We start from the raw sequence: 22,216 nt of genomic DNA on the forward strand, positions 1-22,216 counted from the left end.
TTCCTGTGTGTGTGTGCTTCAGTCTGTCCTCAGATCTGTGTGTGCTGGCATCTGTCTTTAGATCATTGTGTGTGTGTATGTGCTGGGCTCTGTCCTCAGATCAGTGTGTGCTAGTGTCTGTCCTCAGATCACTGTGTGTGTGTGTGTGTGTGTGTGTGTGCGCTGGGGTCTGTCCTCAGATCAGTGTGTGTGTGTATGTGTGTGTGTGCTGGGGTCTGTCCTCAGATCAGTGTGTGTGTGTCTGCTGGGTTCTGTCCTTAGATCAATATCTGTGTGTGTGCTAGTGTCTGTCCTCAGATCAGTGTGTGTGTGTGTATGTGTTTGTGTGTGTGCTGGGGTCTGTCCTCAGATCAGTGTTTGTGTGTGTGTGTGTGTGTGTGTGTGTGTGTGCTGGGGTCTGTCGTCAGATCAGTGTGTGTGTGTGTATGTGTGTGTGTGTCTGCTGGGTTCTGTCCTCAGATCAATGTGTGTGTGTGTGTCTGCTGGGTTCTGTCCTCAGATCTCTGTGTGTCTGCTGGGGTTTGTCTTCAGATCTGGGTGTGTGTCTGTGCCTGGGTTTCTCTTTAGATATGTGTGTGTGTGGGTGTGACCTGGGGTCTGTCCTCTGATCTGTGCGTGTGTAGTCTCAGATCTGTCATCAGATATAAGTGTGTGTGTGTGCGGGTGTCTGTATTCAGATCTGTGCGTGTGTGTGTGTGGGGGTCTGTCCTCGGATATGTGTGCGTGCGTATGTGTGTGTGTGTGTATGCGGGGGTCTGTCCTCAGATCTGTGTGTGTGTGCTTCGGTCTGTCCTCTGTCTGTGTGTGCGTGGTCTGTCCTCAGATTGGGGGTGTGTGTGTGTGGGGATCTCTCTTCAGATCTGTGTGTGTGTGTGTGCGGGGGTCTGTCCTCAGATATGGGTGTGTTTGTGCTGGGGTCTGTCCTCACATCTGTTCGTGTGTGTCCTCGGATCTGTCCTCAGATATGTGTGTGTGTGTACGGGGGTCTGTCCTCAGATATGGGTGTGTTTGTGCTGGGGTCTGTCCTCACATCTGTTCGTGTGTGTCCTCGGATCTGTCCTCAGATCTGTGTGTGTGTGTACGGGGGTCTGTCCTTAGATATGGGTGTGTTTGTGCTGGGGTCTGTCCTCACATCTGTTTGTGTGTGTACGGGGGTCTGTCCTCAGATATGGGTGTGTTTGTGCTTGGGTCTGTCCTCACATCTGTTTGTGTGTGTCCTCGGATCTGTCCTCAGATCTGTGTGTGTGTGTGTACGGGGGTCTGTCCTCAGATTTCTGTGTGTGTGCGCTTTGGTCTGTCTTCAAATCTGTGTCTGAATACTGGTGTCTGTCCTCAGATCTGGATGTAATGGAGTCTGTCTTTAGATCAGTGTGTGTGTGTATGTGCTGGGCTCTGTCCTCAGATCAATGTGTGCTGGTGTCTCTCTTTAGATCAGTGTGTGTGTGTGTGTGTGTGTGTGTGTGTGTGTGTTTGTGCAGGGGTCTGTCCCCAGATCAATGTGTGTGTGTGTGTGTGTGTGTGTGTGTGTGTCTGCTGGGTTCTGTCCTCAAATATCTGTAAGTCTGCTGGGGTTTGTCTTCAGATCAGGATGTGTGCCTTCTCCTTAGATATATGTGTTTGTGTGTGTGTGTGTGTGTGACCTGAGGTCTGTCCTCAGATATAAGTGTGTGTATGTGCGGGTGTCTGTCCTCAGATTCCTGTGTTTGTGTGCTTGGGTCTGTCCTCATATCTGTGTGTGTGTGTGTGTACTCAGTGTGTCCTCACATCTGTGTGTGTGTGTGTGTACTCAGTGTGTTCTCACATCTGTGTGTGTGTGTGGGGGGGCTGTCCTCAGATTCCTGTATGTGTGTGCTTCAGTCTGTCCTCAGATCTGTGTGTGCTGGCATCTGTCTTTAGATCATTGTGTGTGTATATGTGCTGGGCTCTGTCCTCAGATCAGTGTGTGCTAGTGTCTGTCCTCAGATCAGTGTGTGTGTGTGTTTGTGTGTGTGTGCTGGGGTCTGTCCTCAGATCAGTGTGTGTGTGTGTATGTGTGTGTGTGCTGGGGTCTGTCCTCAGATCAGTGTGTGTGTGTCTGCTGGGTTCTGTCCTTAGATCAATGTGTGTGTGTGTGCTAGTGTCTGTCATCAGATATAAGTGAGTGTGTGTGTGTGTGTGTGTGTGCTGGGGTCTGTCCTCAGATCAGTGTGTGTGTGTGTGTGTGTGTGTGTGTGTGTGTGTGTGTGTGCTGGGGTCTGTCATCAGATCAGTGTGTGTGTGTGTATGTGTGTGTGTGTCTGCTGGGTTCTGTCCTCAGATCAATGTGTGTGTGTGTGTGTGTGTGTCTGCTGGGTTCTGTCCTCAGATCTCTGTGTGTCTGCTGGGGTTTGTCTTCAGATCTGGGTGTGTGTCTGTGCCTGGGTTTCTCTTTAGATATGTGTGTGTGTGGGTGTGACCTGGGGTCTGTCCTCTGATCTGTGCGTGTGTAGTCTCAGATCTGTCATCAGATATAAGTGTGTGTGTGTGCGCGTGTCTGTATTCAGATCTGTGCGTGTGTGTGTGTGGGGGTCTGTCCTCAGATATGTGTGCGTGCGTGTGTGTGTGTGTGTGTATGCGGGGGTCTGTCCTCAGATCTGTGTGTGTGTGCTTCGGTCTGTCCTCTGTCTGTGTGTGCGTGGTCTGTCCTCAGATTGGGGGTGTGTGTGTGTGGGGATCTCTCTTCAGATCTGTGTGTGTGTGTGTGTGGGGGTCTGTCCTCAGATATGGGTGTGTTTGTGCTGGGGTCTGTCCTCACATCTGTTCGTGTGTGTCCTCGGATCTGTCCTCAGATATGTGTGTGTGTGTACGGGGGTCTGTCCTCAGATATGGGTGTGTTTGTGCTGGGGTCTGTCCTCACATCTGTTCGTGTGTGTCCTCGGATCTGTCCTCAGATCTGTGTGTGTGTGTACGGGGGTCTGTCCTCAGATATGGGTGTGTTTGTGTTGGGGTCTGTCCTCACATCTGTTTGTGTGTGTACGGGGGTCTGTCCTCAGATATGGGTGTGTTTGTGCTTGGGTCTGTCCTCACATCTGTTTGTGTGTGTCCTCGGATCTGTCCTCAGATCTGTGTGTGTGTGTACGGGGGTCTGTCCTCAGATTTCTGTGTGTGTGCGCTTTGGTCTGTCTTCAAATCTGTGTCTGAATACTGGTGTCTGTCCTCAGATCTGGATGTAATGGAGTCTGTCTTTAGATCAGTGTGTGTGTGTATGTGCTGGGCTCTGTCCTCAGATCAATGTGTGCTGGTGTCCTTCTTTAGATCAGTGTGTGTGTGTGTGTGTGTGTGTGTGTGTGTGTGCAGGGGTCTGTCCCCAGATCAATGTGTGTGTGTGTGTGTGTGTGTGTGTGTGTGTGTGTCTGCTGGGTTCTGTCCTCAAATATCTGTAAGTCTGCTGGGGTTTGTCTTCAGATCAGGATGTGTGCCTTCTCCTTAGATATATGTGTTTGTGTGTGTGTGTGTGTGTGACCTGAGGTCTGTCCTCAGATATAAGTGTGTGTACGTGCGGGTGTTTGTCCTCAGATTCCTGTGTTTGTGTGCTTGGGTCTGTCCTCAGATCTGTGTGTGTGTGTGTACTCAGTGTGTCCTCACATCTGTGTGTGTGTGTGTGTACTCAGTGTGTTCTCACATCTGTGTGTGTGTGTGGGGGGGCTGTCCTCAGATTCCTGTGTGTGTGTGCTTCAGTCTGTCCTCAGATCTGTGTGTGCTGGCATCTGTCTTTAGATCATTGTGTGTGTGTATGTGTTGGGCTCTGTCCTCAGATCAGTGTGTGCTAGTGTCTGTCCTCAGATCAGTGTGTGTGTGTGTGTGTGTGTGTGTGTGTGTGTGCTGGGGTCTGTCCTCAGATCAGTGTGTGTGTGTATGTGTGTGTGTGCTGGGGTCTGTCCTCAGATCAGTGTGTGTGTGTCTGCTGGGTTCTGTCCTTAGATCAATGTGTGTGTGTGTGCTAGTGTCTGTCATCAGATATGAGTGTGTGTGTGTGCTGGGGTCTGTCCTCAGATCAGTGTGTGTGTGTGTGTGTGTGTGTGTGTGTGTGCTGGGGTCTGTCATCAGATCAGTGTGTGTGTGTGTGTATGTGTGTGTGTGTCTGCTGGGTTCTGTCCTCAGATCAATGTGTGTGTGTGTGTGTGTGTGTGTCTGCTGGGTTCTGTCCTCAGATCTCTGTGTGTCTAATGGGGTTTGTCTTCAGATCTGGGTGTGTGTCTGTGCCTGGGTTTCTCTTTAGATATATGTGTGTGTGGGTGTGACCTGGTGTCTGTCCTCTGATCTGTGCGTGTGTAGTCTCAGATCTGTCATCAGATATAAGTGTGTGTGTGTGCGCGTGTCTGTATTCAGATCTGTGCGTGTGTGTGTGTGGGGGTCTGTCCTCAGATATGTGTGCGTGCGTGTGTGTTTGTGTGTGTATGCGGCGGTCTGTCCTCAGATCTGTGTGTGTGTGCTTTGGTCTGTCCTCTGTCTGTGTGTGCGTGGTCTGTCCTCAGATTGGGGGTGTGTGTGTGTGGGGATCTCTCTTCAGATCTGTGTGTGTGTGTGTGCGGGGGTAGGTCCTCAGATATGGGTGTGTTTGTGCTGGGGTCTGTCCTCACATCTGTTCGTGTGTGTCCTCGGATCTGTCCTCAGATATGTGTGTGTGTGTACGGGGGTCTGTCCTCAGATATGGGTGTGTTTGTGCTGGGGTCTGTCCTCACATCTGTTCGTGTGTGTCCTCGGATCTGTCCTCAGATCTGTGTGTGTGTGTACGGGGGTCTGTCCTCAGATATGGGTGTGTTTGTGCTGGGGTCTGTCCTCACATCTGTTTGTGTGTGTACGGGGGTCTGTCCTCAGATATGGGTGTGTTTGTGCTTGGGTCTGTCCTCACATCTGTTTGTGTGTGTCCTCGGATCTGTCCTCAGATCTGTGTGTGTGTGTACGGGGGTCTGTCCTCAGATTTCTGTGTGTGTGCGCTTTGGTCTGTCTTCAAATCTGTGTCTGAATAGCCTCCATGCACGTCACAATTCCGGGTTCGAGACTACTATGCTAGCAACTTCCTGTTAGCTTCACTGACGTGACTCCCGCGGCCCGCCTCCGAGAGACACTGACGAGTGAGACTGACACTGACAGCCATGGCGCTTTTTTACACTCGTTGTCTTCAGGATTTACCCCGTATAACAGTAAACGACATACACCGACTCATAAGCAAATCATGTGCCGCTCCCAACAGCAAGAGAGAAAAAGGATTTAAGATGTACATAAGCAGTTACATCGACAACTATGAGGGTAAGTACCTAACGTTATCATGCTGATGTAAACACAAACTGACGTGACTAGCAGCTAATCTTGTTAACGTCCGCTATTTTGTTTAAAGATACTGCAGCCGTTTTCGTTTTAGACATACGTGTATTTCCTGTCTGAAATCTGTCTGAAAACTGCTATTAACAAAAACAGACAAACTAGCACAGTGTAAGAACGAGTGTAACCCAGTTTCAAAATGCATGTTCATCTTTTTCCCTAACAGTGTCGATGAAAAACAAGTTGACAGGAGAGGTCAGCGTGAGGGCAGTCTGTCATAGATCGATGAGGAAAAATGAAAAGCCACACGAATTGAGAGTAGGGTGACTAGGGTCAATGTTAGGGTACAGTAATGGTTAGGCCTGCTGATAAGTTGCCCAGCTGATAAGTAACATTATCTAAATGTATATGATACAGTCTACTGTTTGTGGATATGAATGGGTAGGCCTATGTGGCTCTCATCTACAAAACAATGCTTATATATGTATCTCTTGTTGAGGTGTTTCTCATCTAAGCTTCAATTTCTTCCTAGATGGTGTTAAAAGACTCAAAGCCTGTCATTTTGGTGAGCACCCACTGCTCATGTGTGGCGGGGTGTGCCTTATGCAACCATTTGGTTGCACTACTGTATCAAACAGCACACCTATCACAACTAGGCATCCCTGCTGTACCCCCAGTGCACAGTTGCACAGAAACTGAGCAGAGCTGGCATAAGCCAAGGACCATGGTAAGTCATCTGTTGGTCATGTGAATTGTACCTATGCACGTGTAGCTATTGTGATGCCATGTCAAAATATGTCATTGCTGTCATTGCTGTCAGGGTGTTAGGCCAGGTCCTGTGGGAGACATGGAGGTCCGCAAACCTCAAAATTCTACGGCTGTATGTGTGAGGTGAGATTATATTACCTTTAGTTTAAGCTATGTGTTGATGTGGTTAATATGTACATGCTGCAGTTTTTTTTTTTTCATTTTTTCTCTTTAACATTTTCAGAAGTTCTCTCTACAAAGCACTTGACGGGGAAATGCCAGATCTTGCCACATTGAGAGTGGCAGAAGCATATAAAGACTTCCCCCATTTGCTTGCACCTCTGGTGACCACCATGGGCATATCAGCGGAAGTCCCATTAGTTCAGTCAGCTTTTGGGGCTGTCCAGGCAGGGAGTGTGCTGGCATTTCAGCAAAAACCACCAGAAATGCGGGAAATCATCAACATCCCAGACTCCTCTGCCCAACCTTCCCTTCCCATCCAAGGCTATAGGCTTGAGCCAACCACATGCGCCTATGTGTTGTCAGAGGAGGAACATGTACATATGAAATCGCTACAAGTGTCATTCCACATGGCCCACAGGATTGAAGCTGCAACACGGGAGCAGAGCTCATGCCAGGAATGGCATCGACTGAGAAAGATGCGAGTTACATCTACACGCTTTCACGAGGCATGCCATGTTCGCTGTCATACATCAGCTGAAAATCTGGCACACAGAATTTTGAGGGGGACCGTCTTGACTAAGGACATGAGGAGAGGAATTGACATGGAGCCAGTTGCTGTGAAAGAGTACTGCAGTTTAAAAAATGTCAACTATTCACCCTGCGGGTTCATTATACACCCTGATGCTCCATGGCTGGGATGCTCCCCTGATGGAGTTGTGTTCGATCCTTCTGAAATCCCACCATTCGGTCTGCTGGAAATTAAATGCCCAAACATCAAGAGTTACGTTGACTGTCCGTACCTGAAGATGTCGGAAGGTTCTTTGCAGCTTAGGAGGCAGCACAAGTACTATTGGCAAGTACAAGGTCAGATCCTCCTAACAGGTTTAGAGTGGTGTGATTTTGTGGTATGTGCGCAGGAGGACATGCTTGTTGAGCGCATACACAAAAATCTAGATGTAATGAGCACCATTAGGGACCAAGGAGATCTGTTTTTTTTTTACCACTACCTACAGAAGTGTTTGAATGTATAAGTCATTTCAGATGTTGCTTCATTTAATTACATTTATTGTATCATTCTTGTAAACAATATGAACATATACACTTGTGTGTGTACACACATACATTCATATACAATATACCCATCTATCCCTATAATAGTACTATATATATATTACAATACACATAGGCTATATATATATATCTTTATACAGCATTATTGAAATATTCAGAATTATTTACATTATATTACAACACATGTATATACATATATTTAGATTCTTATAGTTTTTTGTGTTGTGTATCGTGTGAAATTATAATAAAATGTGTGTAAGGAATCACTGTCTTTCTGTTGATTAGAGGTATGAACACAGAACAGAGTGTGTACTCAGTGGCTCCATGCCTTAACAAGTGGTCCACATTGGTAGTTCACAAGCAAACATGCCACTGTGAACAGTTGGTTTATGCTACCAGAAATGGACATGGGGATGACTGTGTCAAACAACTTGTGCTCCTTAACTCGACGGATAAGACGCTCAACATGTACCCTGAGCCTAGCCACAGACTGAGTGTGTGTCACTTCATCAACTGACATTTGTTTCCCCTTAGTCAAGAAAACAGGTCGGTGGATTTTGCATGGCACTAGTCTATCAATTAAGAAGCCCTTATCCACCATGATGGCCATGTCGGGGGTAAGAAGGTCAATGATCCCTGACTGTTTGAACAGCTCCCGGTCACTAATAGACCCTGCATAAAGTGCACTCACAAATGTTATTGCACCATGAGGTGCCATTCCGATTAAAGCTTTGAAGGTGCAGTGCGACTTATAATTTGAAAAGACCTCACTTTGCAGTAGCAAAGAGGAAGGTGTTTGGCAGCGGATCTCTGTACAGTCTAGAATAACTTGTGTGTCTCGAAATTTATGAAATTCTTCTGGCAGATGGGCTCGTACTTGCTCTTTCGGCATCCAAATGCACACTGACCCTAGGACAAAGTACAGGAAGTTGACCCAAGTTGTTATGATGCGGCTTACGGTGGTCTGATGTACTTGAAAACGATGACCAAGGTCCTTTTGCTTGAGGCCTAAGGAGAGATATACCAAGAACATGAAGAGCTCATCGACTGCAGGAAGTGCCCGAGTGTTTCCAGGCTCCTTGAAAACTTTGGAATTTGACCGAATCATCCTGTGAGTTGCCGGCTCAATCAGCTTCCAGAAGGCCATCAGGTGGTTATATGTTGCAAATCTGTCAAGAAAGAAATGTAGCACCCTTCAGTTACTATGGTAGGCTAAGACAGACCTGAAAAAGGGGTCCTTACTAAATTAACAAGAATAACTTATAACCAAATACTTTTCACAATTCAGTAGGCCTATATTAACCCTCTGTAGTCTAAATCCCCCCCTGGGGATTTGAAAAACTGTTCCAAACACACATCTCAATCTCTGCCTATGTTTGTCTTAGAAACATTCAAGTGACACCATTAGAAACCTTTAATCAACTAGTTTCCAAATATATATGTTTTAGAAGAGAATGTATCAATGGCACTTTGTAAAAACAATAAAATAAATTCCTAGGATTTCAGTTCTCTCACCTGCAGCAGGCCCATTCAAAAGGCCCATTCACCTGAATTTGCATTTGAAAGAGCCACTCACTAAATGACCCATTTAGTCTGACTTTTTCCCAATTTGTTGTAAAACTACTTAACACCTCTGAATGTTCTTGTTACTTATGGAGCCAACACCATTGTTTTCCAGGTTCAAACTTCAAAAATCTTTGCTCAATATATTTATTATAGTGTGTTTTTTACCTTTGACCTCTGACCTTTGAAAATATGTTTTTAAATAGTTGTGTTTATACAGAATTATAATAAAAAGTAATTTCATTACATCCACTTTACTCTCACATAATTATTGTGGAGGACCTCTAGAATATAGCCATATGTGCCACTTTTTGCATAGATGCTTTTAGTTAGATAAAAAACTTAAAAATCTCAAGCTGACTGCCTCAAAGTGCCTGAAACCCTAGCTGTTACAGAAACATGCACTGGTTTCTTACATGGCATAAAATACTTACACATAGCTTTGCAGTAGGACAATGCAACACTATAACAAATGCTTACCACATTATCTTACCTTGTATAAAAGCGTATGTCGTCATCGGACCCAGCAAATCGCTGAAGACCAAAGCGGTGTATGATCTTTGACTGCGCCAATTGCTTCCGTAGGTCTTCAACCTGACTCTTTAACTCCGAGTTTTCATGTAGCACCATGTCCACAGCTGCAGCTTCGGGTACCGAACAGTAATCATGCCCAGTCCTCTCCACATCAAAGTCCATAACTTCGTCTACGTCCGAGTCAGGATCAGGGGTCAGCGGTCTCTCTCGACGTTCCCAAACACTCAGCCTCGGCGGCTGCTCCTGGAAGTGGTTCCACTCAAACAGAGTAGGGAAAACACCTTTTCTGAGACATCTCAGACGAGTCCCTTCAATAAAGTCATCCGCTCTGAAATGAACGCTACACACTTTTGTGTTTTTTGTTACTTGGAAGTCATCCCTTCTGATCTGAACGATCCACTTTTTCCTAAGACCTTCTTCCACTGGAAATGAATGAAAGCTTACAGCCGAGTTGTACCTTGCCGACACAACACACAACGGCACACAGCAATGTTGTGAACTGGGTCGCATTAACTTTTGATACCGGAAAACCTTTTCCATTCTTAAGCTGGCAAAAACTAGAAACACTAGCCTTGTAAAGAACCAGAAATGTTTGTCGCTGTTTGGCGCCGTAGGCTACTCATATTATTATCGCGTGGGTTAGCGTCAGATGTACATTACATTACATTTGGCTGACGCTTTTTAATCAAAGTGACATGCAAACATGATTAAAACATTTAAAGATTGTAAGGCCAATTTTAACAATAATTAAAAATATATATATATATAATAAAAAATCACAATGAGTGCATCAACGAGTGTCTGTAGTAGCCTAGCCTAGTGCTATAGGGGATGTTCTCTGAACAGCTGTGTTTTCAGACAGTTATTTAAGATGGCGAGGGATGTCCCAACTCTAATCGGAACAGGTAGTGTGTTCACCAACGAAGGATGACAGGTGAGAAAAGTTTGGATTGGCCAGACCGTGCTGGTGGAAGAGCTAGACATCGCTCGGCTGATGAGGGCAGCGGTATGTAAATAAGGAAATTAACCGGAAGATGGGGGCGTAGTAGGAAATACAGTAGGAAATACGTCACAATTCTCGCTGCATGGAGGCTATACTGGTGTCTGTCCTCAGATCTGGATGTAATGGAGTCTGTCTTTAGATCAGTGTGTGTGTGTATGTGCTGGGCTCTGTCCTCAGATCAATGTGTGCTGGTGTCTCTCTTTAGATCAGTGTGTGTGTGTGTGTGTGTGTGTGCAGGGGTCTGTCCCCAGATCAATATGTGTGTGTGTGTGTGTGTGTGTGTGTGTGTGTGTCTGCTGGGTTCTGTCCTCAAATATCTGTAAGTCTGCTGGGGTTTGTCTTCAGATCAGGATGTGTGCCTTCTCCTTAGATATATGTGTTTGTGTGTGTGACCTGAGGTCTGTCCTCAGATATAAGTGTGTGTACGTGCGGGTGTCTGTCCTCAGATTCCTGTGTTTGTGTGCTTGGGTCTGTCCTCAGATCTCTGTGTGTGTGTGTGTGTACTCAGTGTGTCCTCACATCTGTGTGTGTGTGTGTACTCAGTGTGTTCTCACATCTGTGTGTGTGTGTGGGGGGGCTGTCCTCAGATTCCTGTGTGTGTGTGCTTCAGTCTGTCCTCAGATCTGTGTGTGCTGGCATCTGTCTTTAGATCATTGTGTGTGTGTATGTGCTGGGCTCTGTCCTCAGATCAGTGTGTGCTAGTGTCTGTCCTCAGATCAGTGTGTGTGTGTGTGTGTGTGTGTGTGTGCTGGGGTCTGTCCTCAGATCAGTGTGTGTGTGTATGTGTGTGTGTGCTGGGGTCTGTCCTCAGATCAGTGTGTGTGTGTCTGCTGGGTTCTGTCCTTAGATCAATGTGTGTGTGTGTGTGCTAGTGTCTGTCCTCAGATCAGTGTGTGTGTGTGTGTATGTGTGTGTGTGTGTCTGGGGTCTGTCCTCAGATCAGTGTGTGTGTGTGTGTGTGTGTGTGTGTGTGTGCTGGGGTCTGTCGTCAGATCAGTGTGTGTGTGTGTATGTGTGTGTGTGTCTGCTGGGTTCTGTCCTCAGATCAATGTGTGTGTGTGTGTGTGTGTGTGTCTGCTGGGTTCTGTCCTCAGATCTCTGTGTGTCTGCTGGGGTTTGTCTTCAGATCTGGGTGTGTGTCTGTGCCTGGGTTTCTCTTTAGATATGTGTGTGTGTGGGTGTGACCTGGGGTCTGTCCTCTGATCTGTGCGTGTGTAGTCTCAGATCTGTCATCAGATATAAGTGTGTGTGTGTACGGGTGTCTGTATTCAGATCTGTGCGTGTGTGTGTGTGGGGGTCTGTCCTCAGATATGTGTGCGTGCGTGTGTGTGTGTGTGTGTGTATGCGGGGGTCTTTCCTCAGATCTGCGTGTGTGTGCTTCGGTCTGTCCTCTGTCTGTGTGTGCGTGGTCTGTCCTCAGATTGGGGGTGTGTGTGTGTGGGGATCTCTCTTCAGATCTGTGTGTGTGTGTGTGCGGGTGTTATGACCTAGGGGTCATAACACCCGCACACACACCCCCAAGGGTGTGACGGCCTGTGAGGCCTTCTGCTCGTTGTCTTTCTCTTGGTCTTGTTTTCAGGTGTGCTAAGGACCTAACGAGCTGATGGGCTGCAGCTGAGGGTTGCAGTTAAGAAGGCTGCTCCATCTCTCCTTGAGAGGGCCATTCTGACTTTGGGTTTTGGACATGCAACACTACACTCAGACACATTGCAAACATTCAACATTCATGCATTACTGACAACTGACTTGGACCCATCTCACACTCGTTGTTGTTCATTTGCTATTAGTTGATTTGCTTTAGTTAATAAATCCATATTTTAGTTAACAATCCAACCTCTCGACTCCCTCTTTTGTTGTGGCCTTACCCCTAGGTCATAACATGGGGGCTCGTCTAAACAAACTTTTTTCTGTTAGTTTCATTTTTAGTCGCACATTCATTTTCGTCGTTAATTGTTCTGTGGTTGCTCCCTTTAGGTTTTGCATGCAATTGTCGTTTGTCACGGACCTTGCCTTGCTCAGGTGCAGGGGGGGGTAGTGAATTTGGTGCGTGTGGCGCACATTCATTGGCAATTTGCATGTGTTCCTTTTTGTGTGGGAGTGTAGAGTTGGGATCGCCTGGATGGTCTGCTCAGGTGCAGAGCGTCAGGTAGGCTCGTGGGCTGGTAAATCCCAAAAATTGTCCTTTGGTGCCGGTAGGTACAATTTGGTTCGCAGTCGTAGCACTGGTTTCTGCTCAGGTGCAGGCAAGCAGTGTGATTTGGTTGGGCTGCTGCTTGCATAGTCGTTCGGGGGAATGCCGTAGGCTAGTGCAAGTTTTGGTTCTTTGGGTGCCGGTAGGTACAATTTGGTTAGCAGTCGTAGCACTTGATTGGTGTCTGCTCAGGTGCAGGCAAGCAGGTGTGATTTGGTTGGGCTGCTGCTCACATAGTCGTTCGGGGTAGTGCCGTAGGCTAATGTGAGTTTTGGATCTTGGTTTCTCGCATGTTGGGGTTTGAAGACCAGAAATGTGAGGTTTATTCGTTTGTTTGGTTGCATACTTTGCTTGACTGTCAGTTTGCAACAGGTATTTTGTCGGCTTTGTTGGTTTTTGTGTGTTGAATGTGCGACGTATGTTTTTCTGTGCCTTGCTACAGGCTAGTCTATGGTGATGGTCGCTGGAGCCTTAAGAACATATGTTTTGCCGACAATTGTCTCCGAAATAGAATTCATCAGTTTGGTGAGTGCGTTGCACTTTTTGAAGGGGGGCGAGAGAGGTTGGTATAGGTTGGATAGTTTAGGTACTTGTTTTCTTCAGTCATTGGCCGAATATTGTATTGGTAAATGGTCAAGTATGTTGGTCCTAGCCTTCATAGTTTTGTCTTGTGCCGTTTGCTTAAAAATTGTTTGTTTGCCACTTTAATGTGCAAAGTTCTGTTTTCCCTGTTAGGCTTGAGTGGCGTTTCCCCTTTGGGTTGCGTCAGGGGGGGTTGTAGTGTTGTGGCAATGCGGTTCGTGTCAGTCATCTCTGGGTGATTAGTCTCGGGAGCACGTCCGTGGGAATTTACGGGGTTGCCTATTGCAGGTCGCTTTGTAAACCCGCTGGTTTAAGGTGCATAACAACCCGCCGCAAATCCACATGAAGACGACAGGTAAGTTTAGCTAGCTTTGGGGATATAGTTAGTGGGAAAACTTGTGGTTAGTCAATTAAAGTGGTAAATGAATTGAATGTGGTGTAGACATTGTTTTAACAGTTGCATATTGTAATTTAATTGTTGTCCATATTGGATGTTTTTGGGGCCTAAAAGTATAAAACATTTCAGAAACCTATGGTTTCTGTTTTATGGGGGAGGGTGTGACGGCCTGTGAGGCCTTCTGCTCGTTGTCTTTCTCTTGGTCTTGTTTTCAGGTGTGCTAAGGACCTAACGAGCTGATGGGCTGCAGCTGAGGGGTGCAGTTAAGAAGGCTGCTCCATCTCTCCTTGAGAGGGCCATTCTGACTTTGGGTTTTGGACATGCAACACTACACTCAGACACATTGCAAACATTCAACATTCATGCATTACTGACAACTGACTTGGACCCATCTCACACTCGTTGTTGTTCATTTGCTATTAGATGATTTGCTTTAGTTAATAAATCCATATTTTAGTTAACAATCCAACCTCTCGACTCCCTCTTTTGTTGTGGCCTTACCCCTAGGTAATAACAGCGGGGGTCTGTCCTCAGATATGGGTGTGTTTGTGCTGGGGTCTGTCCTCACATCTGTTCGTGTGTGTCCTCGGATCTGTCCTCAGATATGTGTGTGTGTGTATGTCACGGGTGAATTTATGTGGTATAGGAGACGTAACTGTGCGATCTGGTGAGGGCTGTCAATGTCTGGTGCGATTGAGAATTTTGGTGGTGGGTGTGCGTTTGTGTGACGTGCATGTAATGCGACCTGTAGACACAGGTGTGGTGATTTGGGGGTAATTGGGGAAGCAGCATTGTGGCTAACAAAAAGAGAACAACTCATTGAGGGAAGACACAGCGAGGGGGAATAGTATAGAGCTTGGTGCACGGTGCGTGGAGTGTTGGGCTGTGGCAACGTGTTAGAAGAAATCCATCGGACCCGGAGTTTCCTGTGTTTCTACCCTTTGATCGGTGCCGAGGAGTGCACGGAGTTCGCTGCTTACTATATCATCTGGAGGTGCGACATCGGTCGCCCTCCACTAAGTTAAGTGTTTGTATTCCTCAACCTGTGCTGCAGTGCTTCCGCGTACAGATGCCTATTAGCCTTCCTGCCATGATCGCCGTGGGATTGTGGACAACAGTTTTTACATGTTGATGGACTTTTCGTGACAACGTGTCTCGTGTGCCGTGCTGTGTTTGTGTATTGAAAAGACTGTGTGCCTCGTCTTATGTTGCTGTGCTATTTTTGGGACGTTGTGACTCTTATTTAGTAAATTGCCATCGGAAGACTATTGACTGTTAGAATTGTAATGTTCACACTTATTGCAGTTGTGGCCGTCTGGTATTAGTTCTTCTCTTCTTCCAGCAGTGCGCGTGTGCAGCGAAGTGTGGCCTGGATTGTTTTGGATTGCCTGGACGCCCGCTCGACTATTGGCCGCCCCCCTCCCTTGGAACTGTGTGTGTGTGTAGCTGCGCACGGCCTTCTCCCTCGCTTCCTGGATCAGACGTGCTTCTCTCCCCCCACCACTCGGATTGGTCCACTGCTTGTGAACTGGTGCCTTCTCTGCTTAACGGACTGTGTCTTTTAAAGTATTGTGTTAAATAAATATATTTGATTTTCATAAGTAGTCGTCATCCTTGGTTTGTTGAACACCCATAGCATAGCTCCCCAGCAAAACGAGTTACACCTTGGTTACATTTGGCGCTGCGAGCAGGGTGTTTTCTCTGGGTTGGAGCGCTGTGTCTGTTCAACATGCCGGGGGACGAAGCTAGTGCAGGGACCTCACAGGTCATGACGCCAGTTTTCATGGGTGCCCCATGGTCACAAAAGTTTAGTGGCGTTGGGACTGAGTTAAAATTCAGAGACTGGAAACAACAGTTAGAGACTATGTTAAGCCTGCAGGCGCTTAATGAACAGCAGAAAGCTGCCTTCGTGCTCAGTAATCTAGAGGGGGAAGCTAGACGAGAAATTTTGACATTGGAGTCAGCAGATAGAGACACTCCAACTAAAATTTTTGCTGCACTAGCGAGGTTATATGGGGAGATTACCTCTATTGCCGCTCTGCGAACCCAGTTTTTTAACTGTAGGCAGGAGTCTGGCCAATCCCTTAAATCTTTCTCTCTACGCCTGCGTGAACTGTTTTCAAGGTTGAAAGAACGGCGGGACGGTCTTGCCAATGAGGATCCTGTCTTGCGTGACCAGTTCATCATGGGCCTAAAGGACGACCATGTGAGACGAGAGTTAAGACAACAAGTGAGGAGGAACTCGGGCCTTTCATTTGCGGACGTATGGAAGGAGGCGCTGGCCCTGGAGGAAGAGCAGAACGACGGGTGGCCTACTACGTCCTGCCTGACGGTGAGTAGGCCCTCTGATACATCTAGTGATTGGAAACAGACATTTAAGGCCGAAATTTTAAAGGAGGTCCGGGAACAGATGACTGTCATGACAAAGACTTTACTAGACGAACTTAAGAATGACCAGGCACCATTTAGGGCACCACACAGAGAGCGGGCATACTCCGATGGCACATGGCGAAGGCCGGCACGATTGCCCCCTCGCTCTCAAACTCCCCCACCATCTGTCCGGTACCAATGGGATGCCCAAGGCAAGCCCATCTGTAATCAGTGTGGGGAGTCGGGACATATTAGTAGGCACTGCCCCCCCAAAGACGGCCAACAGGGTTTTTAGGCTTACCAGTCACTGCGGGTCAAGTGGCTGGGCACTTTCAAAATGACCCCCATGCACTTAGTAGCAGGGCCTGGGTAGCGGGTTCTTGCCCTTTAGTGACTGTAAAAGCTGATGGGAAAGATGTTCAATGCCTGTTAGATACAGGATCCCAGGTCACCCTGTTTAGTGAGACCCTTTGTAATGAACTTTTTGGAAGTACGAAAAACCCCTGTACTGATAACCTGTCATGGCTCACTCTGCAAGCAGCTAATGGGTTGCACATTCCATATGTTGGATATATGATGATGGATTTTCAGATTGGGGAAACGAATGTGCCCTCTAGGGGGGTTGTAGTTGTTAAGGATAATTGTCTTGGGGCTAGTAAGGCCATCCTAGGGATGAATGTAATATCAGCCTGCTGGCAGGAGTTGTTTAGCCGCCCAAACACCTCTGCCTACACACCACAGCTTCACTCCCTAGGCAAAGAATGGGATATAGCATTTGCAGATTGTAATAGAATCCGTGCTACTACCTCTCAACGGGCCAAACCTCGTACAGCTAGACTTGCGTATAATTATAATGTCACCATTCCAGCCCAGGCCGAGGCCTTAGTGTGGGCAAAAGTTAACAACGACGCCCCTTTACAGAATTGTCCCGTCGTGATTGAGCCAGCAGGGGAGATTGGGGGCTTAGAGGTGGCAAGGACTGTGGGTACTATCCGGCGGGGGAGGGTTCCCGTTAGGGTGCGTAACGTACATCGCCACCCTGTGACGCTAAGGCGATTACAGCGTTTAGCTGTCATCTCGGCCATCGATCCTGAGGATATTAGAAATGGGGAGGATATTTCTTTACAAATGGTGAGCCAGGATGTTATTGAAGTCCAGGTGGTGCAGTTGGCACAAGAACAGGACAGGGTCACAGAAGCCAAGGTCACTGGGTTACAGGGGGAGGGCCTGAACCCTACACAACAACAGCAGCTCCAACAGTTTGTAACTAAGTGGCAACACATTTTTTCTCAACATACTGAGGACTATGGTAGGACTACAGTCGTAAAACATCACATTCCAACAGGGAGCGCTGTTCCGATGCGTGAGCGGTATAGGCCGGTGCCCCCAACCCTGTATAAGGAACTCCGCTCGTTACTCCAGGGAATGCTACAGAGTGGTGTTGTCAGGGAAAGCTGTAGCCCATGGGCAGCCCCCATTGTTTTAGTTCGAAAGAAATGCGGGGCATGGCGCTTCTGTGTCGATTACAGAAAATTGAACAGTGTGACGCATCGCGATGCTTTCCCCTTGCCCCGAGTGGAAGAGTCATTGACTAATTTGAATGCAGCTGAGTTCTATTCTACCCTCGACCTCGCCAGCGGATACTGGCAGGTGGAGGTACAGGAGTCTGATCGTGAGAAAACGGCCTTCACCACACCTTTCGGACTCTTTGAGTTCGAGAGATTGCCATTTGGGTTAACCAACGCACCAGCAACATTCCAAAGACTGATGCAGCGTTGCCTCGGTAACCAATTAACTGAATCAGCATTAGTGTACTTGGACGATGTGATTTGTTACTCTAAGGATTTTGCTACTCACTTGAAAGATCTTGAGAAAATCTTTCAGGCCATTGGGCACTATGGGCTCAAATTGCGTCTTGATAAATGTCAGCTTTTTCGCAGACAAGTGAAATTTCTTGGACATATTGTTAGCCAAAAAGGTGTAGCACCGGACCCTGAAAAGATAGCAGCTGTGCAAGACTGGAAAGCTCCTACAACCGTTCGACAAGTCAGGGCCTTCTTAGGCTTTGCTGGCTATTATAGGAGGTTTATTAAAGACTTTGCTAAAATAGCAAAGCCCCTTAACCAGCTTCTAGGGGGAACCAGCCATAGCCGTGGGCGGTCTTCACCTCCGATACACTGGACACCTGCTTGTGAGCTAGCATTTCAACAGCTGAAACAAAATTTGCTTGAAGCACCTGTACTGGCTTATGCCAATTTCGAACTGCCTTTTATCTTGTATACGGATGCTAGCAACCATGGCTTGGGAGCGGTACTGGCACAACAGCAGGACGGCCTGGAACGCGTGAAAGCGTATGCAAGTAGAAGCCTCCACTCCACAGAGCGCAATGACGCAAACTATAGCTCGTTTAAACTTGAACTACTCGCACTAAAATGGGCTCTTGTGGAGAAGTTCAAAGATTTTGTCTGGGGGGCTCGTATTGTGGTAGTGACTGATAATAGCCCTCTCGTACATTTACCCTCAGCTAAGTTGGGCTCAGTGGAACAAAGGTGGGTAGCGCAGTTGGCCAGCTTTGACTACACCATCAAACACCGACCTGGGAAAGAGCATGTTAATGCTGATGTGTTGTCACGGTTGCCGGATGGCCAGCCTGTCCCCTCCACTAGTAAGTCCCTTGTTGCATCAGATGATGAACTCTTGGTTAGTGCAGTAGGGGTGCATGCAGGAGAGTTGGATCATCCGCAGGGCTGGGGGTGGGATCCTGGCCGATGGAGAGAACTGCAAGGGAAAGACAGAGTCTTGCAAATCATCGCCCGTAGCCTGGGGGAGGGCAGATTACCAAAGGGGGAAGGAAGGAGGAAACTGGGCCATGAGGTGCAACTCCTCTTTAGCCAATGGAGTAGGCTGGAGATGCGTGAAGGGGTTATCTGTAGGGTGATCCAAGATCCCCATACCCTCGAGCCTTGCACACAAATCGTGGTCCCCTCTGCACACACATACTCTCTATGGGAGGCTTTCCATCATCATACGGGTCATCAAGGGCTAGAGAGGACCTTATACCTCCTTCGGAGGAGTTTCTATTGGTCCAATATGGAAGAGACTGTGCGGGGCTGGATACAAACATGCCCGCGGTGTGTGTTGCGAAAGGCCAGGCCTCAAGGTAAGGCTCCTCTGGTGCCTATTATCCCCCATGCACCTTTACAGATTCTGGCGATAGACTATCTGACACTCAGTAGACCAACTGACCGTTACCAGAATATACTAGTAATGACTGATTTGTTCACGAAGTTTGCCTGGGCAGTCCCTACAGCCAACCAAACAGCCCTTGTTACGGCTCGGGCTCTTTGGACACACGTAATCCAACCGTTTGGTTGTCCAGAGACAATTCATTCTGACCAAGGGGCTAACTTTCAGTCTGAATTGATATCTGAGCTCTGTCGCCTGTATGGTTGCCAGAAAACCCGCACTACCCCCTATCACCCGCAAGGGAATGGGGGGTGTGAAAGATTTAATCAGACTCTTTTGAATCTTTTGGGCACTATGGAGCAAGACCAACAGACTAAGTGGCCAGAATATTTGCCGTCGTTGATCCAAGCATACAACAATAGCATTCACACTTCTACAGGGTACGCGCCGACATACCTTATGTTTGGGCGACACGTAAGGTTACCTGTTGAAATGGTGCTTGGGGCAGGGGCCACCACTGTGGGAGGGGACACAGCAGAGTGGGTAATGCGACACCAACAGCAGCTAGCCTATGCCTACGCTAAAGCTTTAGATAATATCAAAAAAGCAGCTGATAAGAATAAGAGATTGTATGACCAGACTGCCAAGAATGCGCCTCTTTTGCCAGGGGAACGGGTGTTAGTTTTAAATAGAAAGAGACAAGGGCAGGGAAAATTGCAAGATCGATGGGAGAGTCAGCCATACGTGATAGTGGGACAAACCCAGCCGGGGCACCCTGTGTATAAAGTGAGACCAGAAGGCCGTGACGGCCTGATGCGTGTTCTCCATCGGAACCAACTTCGGCCCTGTGTGCTTTACCCCACTATTGACCCCGAGGAGCAAAGCACCATAGCTACCACCCAATCAACTGACTGGGAATTCGTCCCGGGAATAATTGGAACCTCAGCCACTCCTGACCCTCAGCCTGCGGTCCCTCAGCCGGCCGCCCAGCAGCCTGTGGCCCCTCTTCAGCCGGCCGCCCAGCAGCCTGCGGCTCCTCTTCAGCCGGCCGCCCAGCAGCCTGCGGCCCCTCAGCCGGCCGCCCAGCAGCCTGTGGCCCCTCTGCAGCCGGCCGCCCAGCAGCCTGCGGCCCCTCTGCAGCCGGCCGCCCAGCAGCCTGTGGCCCCTCTTCAGCCGGCCGCCCAGCAGCCTGCGGCCCCTCAGCCGGCCGCCCAGCAGCCTGTGGCCCCTCTTCAGCCGACCGCCCAGCAGCCTGCGGCCCCTCTTCAGCCGGCCGCCCAGCAGCCTGTGGCCCCTCTTCAGCCGACCGCCCAGCAGCCTGCGGCCCCTCAGCCGGCCGCCCAGCAGCCTGTGGCCCCTCTGCAGCCGGCCGCCCAGCAGCCTGCGGCCCCTCTGCAGCCGGCCGCCCAGCAGCCTGAGGCCCCTCTTCAGCCGGCCGCCCAGCAGCCTGCGGCCCCTCAGCCGGCCGCCCAGCAGCCTGAGGCCCCTCTTCAGCCGGCCGCCCAGCAGCCTGCGGCCCCCCAGCCGGCCGCCCAGCAGCCTGAGGCCCCTCTTCAGCCGGCTGCCCAGCAGCCTGCGGCCCCCCAGCCGGCCGCCCAGCAGCCTGCGGCCCCTCTGCAGCCGTCAGTGGTTCGCCACTCTGAGAGGGCCAATATGGGTAGACCACCTGAGAGGTATAGACAATAAAGGGAGGTTCTTGGGACAAGAACCCATTCACTCTGGGGGAGAATGTCACGGGTGAATTTATGTGGTATAGGAGACGTAACTGTGCGATCTGGTGAGGGCTGTCAATGTCTGGTGCGATTGAGAATTTTGGTGGTGGATGTGCGTGTGTGTGACGTGCATGTAATGCGACCTGTAGACACAGGTGTGGTGATTTGGGGGTAATTGGGGAAGCAGCATTGTGGCTAACAAAAAGAGAACAACTCATTGAGGGAAGACACAGCGAGGGGGAATAGTATAGAGCTTGGTGCACGGTGCGTGGAGTGTTGGGCTGTGGCAACGTGTTAGAAGAAATCCATCGGACCCGGAGTTTCCTGTGTTTCTACCCTTTGATCGGTGCCGAGGAGTGCACGGAGTTCGCTGCTTACTATATCATCTGGAGGTGCGACATCGGTCGCCCTCCACTAAGTTAAGTGTTTGTATTCCTCAACCTGTGCTGCAGTGCTTCCGCGTACAGATGCCTATTAGCCTTCCTGCCATGATCGCCGTGGGATTGTGGACAACAGTTTTTACATGTTGATGGACTTTTCGTGACAACGTGTCTCGTGTGCCGTGCTGTGTTTGTGTATTGAAAAGACTGTGTGCCTCGTCTTATGTTGCTGTGCTATTTTTGGGACGTTGTGACTCTTATTTAGTAAATTGCCATCGGAAGACTATTGACTGTTAGAATTGTAATGTTCACACTTATTGCAGTTGTGGCCGTCTGGTATTAGTTCTTCTCTTCTTCCAGCAGTGCGCGTGTGCAGCGAAGTGTGGCCTGGATTGTTTTGGATTGCCTGGACGCCCGCTCGACTATTGGCCGCCCCCCTCCCTTGGAACTGTGTGTGTGTGTAGCTGCGCACGGCCTTCTCCCTCGCTTCCTGGATCAGACGTGCTTCTCTCCCCCCACCACTCGGATTGGTCCACTGCTTGTGAACTGGTGCCTTCTCTGCTTAACGGACTGTGTCTTTTAAAGTATTGTGTTAAATAAATATATTTGATTTTCATAAGTAGTCATCATCCTTGGTTTGTTGAACACCCATAGCATAGCTCCCCAGCAAAACGAGTTACACCTTGGTTACATGTACGGGGGTCTGTCCTCAGATATGGGTGTGTTTGTGCTGGGGTCTGTCCTCACATCTGTTCGTGTGTGTCCTCGGATCTGTCCTCAGATCTGTGTGTGTGTGTACGGGGGTCTGTCCTCAGATATGGGTGTGTTTTTGCTGGGGTCTGTCCTCACATCTGTTTGTGTGTGTACGGGGGTCTGTCCTCAGATATGGGTGTGTTTGTGCTTGGGTCTGTCCTCACATCTGTTTGTGTGTGTCCTCGGATCTGTCCTCAGATCTGTGTGTGTGTGTACGGGGGTCTGTCCTCAGATTTCTGTGTGTGTGCGCTTTGGTCTGTCTTC

At 48.6% G+C, this 22,216-nt stretch overlaps 3 protein-coding genes across 6 annotated transcripts; 2 read left to right on the plus strand and 1 right to left on the minus strand.

Annotated features, from left to right (window-relative positions):
* The first annotated feature begins 5,105 nt into the window (after positions 1-5,105).
* Positions 5,106-7,345, plus strand: LOC134071225 (uncharacterized). Of its 2 annotated transcripts, none has more exons than XM_062527863.1 (4): positions 5,106-5,268; positions 5,813-6,007; positions 6,101-6,171; positions 6,272-7,345. In XM_062527863.1, exons 1-4 carry the CDS (start codon positions 5,263-5,265, stop codon positions 7,239-7,241), a joined length of 1,242 nt encoding a protein of 413 aa, XP_062383847.1. In that variant the 5' UTR covers positions 5,106-5,262; the 3' UTR covers positions 7,242-7,345. The 2 variants fall into 2 exon arrangements, with proteins under 2 accessions (XP_062383847.1, XP_062383848.1); XM_062527864.1 differs by having other exon boundaries at positions 6,109-6,171.
* Positions 7,346-7,594: 249 nt separating this feature from the next.
* On the minus strand, positions 7,595-9,755 carry LOC134071226 (uncharacterized). The gene is made up of 2 exons (XM_062527865.1): positions 9,338-9,755; positions 7,595-8,450 (listed from the first exon to the last, which is right to left on the minus strand). Exons 1-2 carry the CDS (start codon positions 9,538-9,540, stop codon positions 7,595-7,597), a joined length of 1,059 nt encoding a protein of 352 aa, XP_062383849.1. The 5' UTR covers positions 9,541-9,755.
* A 5,038-nt stretch (positions 9,756-14,793) lies between these two features.
* Positions 14,794-21,818, plus strand: LOC134071222 (uncharacterized). Of its 3 annotated transcripts, XR_009937030.1 has the most exons (3): positions 14,794-15,082; positions 15,676-15,883; positions 21,563-21,818. XR_009937030.1 is itself a non-coding variant. In XM_062527858.1 (2 exons), exons 1-2 carry the CDS (start codon positions 15,281-15,283, stop codon positions 21,797-21,799), a joined length of 843 nt encoding a protein of 280 aa, XP_062383842.1. In that variant the 5' UTR covers positions 15,242-15,280; the 3' UTR covers positions 21,800-21,818. The 3 variants fall into 3 exon arrangements, 2 of the variants coding, with proteins under 2 accessions (XP_062383842.1, XP_062383843.1); XM_062527858.1 differs by lacking the exon at positions 14,794-15,082 and having other exon boundaries at positions 15,242-15,883; positions 21,560-21,818; XM_062527859.1 differs by lacking the exon at positions 14,794-15,082 and having other exon boundaries at positions 15,242-15,883.
* Positions 21,819-22,216: the final 398 nt, after the last annotated feature.

Source organism: Sardina pilchardus, chromosome 23 (genome assembly GCF_963854185.1).
Source record: "Sardina pilchardus chromosome 23, fSarPil1.1, whole genome shotgun sequence".
Taxonomy (NCBI): domain Eukaryota; kingdom Metazoa; phylum Chordata; class Actinopteri; order Clupeiformes; family Clupeidae; genus Sardina; species Sardina pilchardus.

Bases quoted from the DNA above. Each gene is read 5' to 3' on its own strand.
- LOC134071222 (XM_062527858.1), top strand. From the start codon at position 15,281: ATGCCGGGGGACGAAGCTAGTGCAGGGACCTCACAGGTCATGACGCCA. The intron at 15,884-21,559 runs GTGAGTAGGCCC...CTCTTCTTCCAG, and splicing joins CTACTACGTCCTGCCTGACG to CAGTGCGCGTGTGCAGCGAA.
- LOC134071225 (XM_062527863.1), top strand. The intron at 6,008-6,100 runs GTAAGTCATCTG...CATTGCTGTCAG, and splicing joins GGCATAAGCCAAGGACCATG to GGTGTTAGGCCAGGTCCTGT. The intron at 6,172-6,271 runs GTGAGATTATAT...TAACATTTTCAG, and splicing joins TCTACGGCTGTATGTGTGAG to AAGTTCTCTCTACAAAGCAC.
- LOC134071226 (XM_062527865.1), bottom strand. From the start codon at position 9,540: ATGGACTTTGATGTGGAGAGGACTGGGCATGATTACTGTTCGGTACCC. The intron at 8,451-9,337 runs GTAAGATAATGT...CTTTCTTGACAG, and splicing joins GACATACGCTTTTATACAAG to ATTTGCAACATATAACCACC.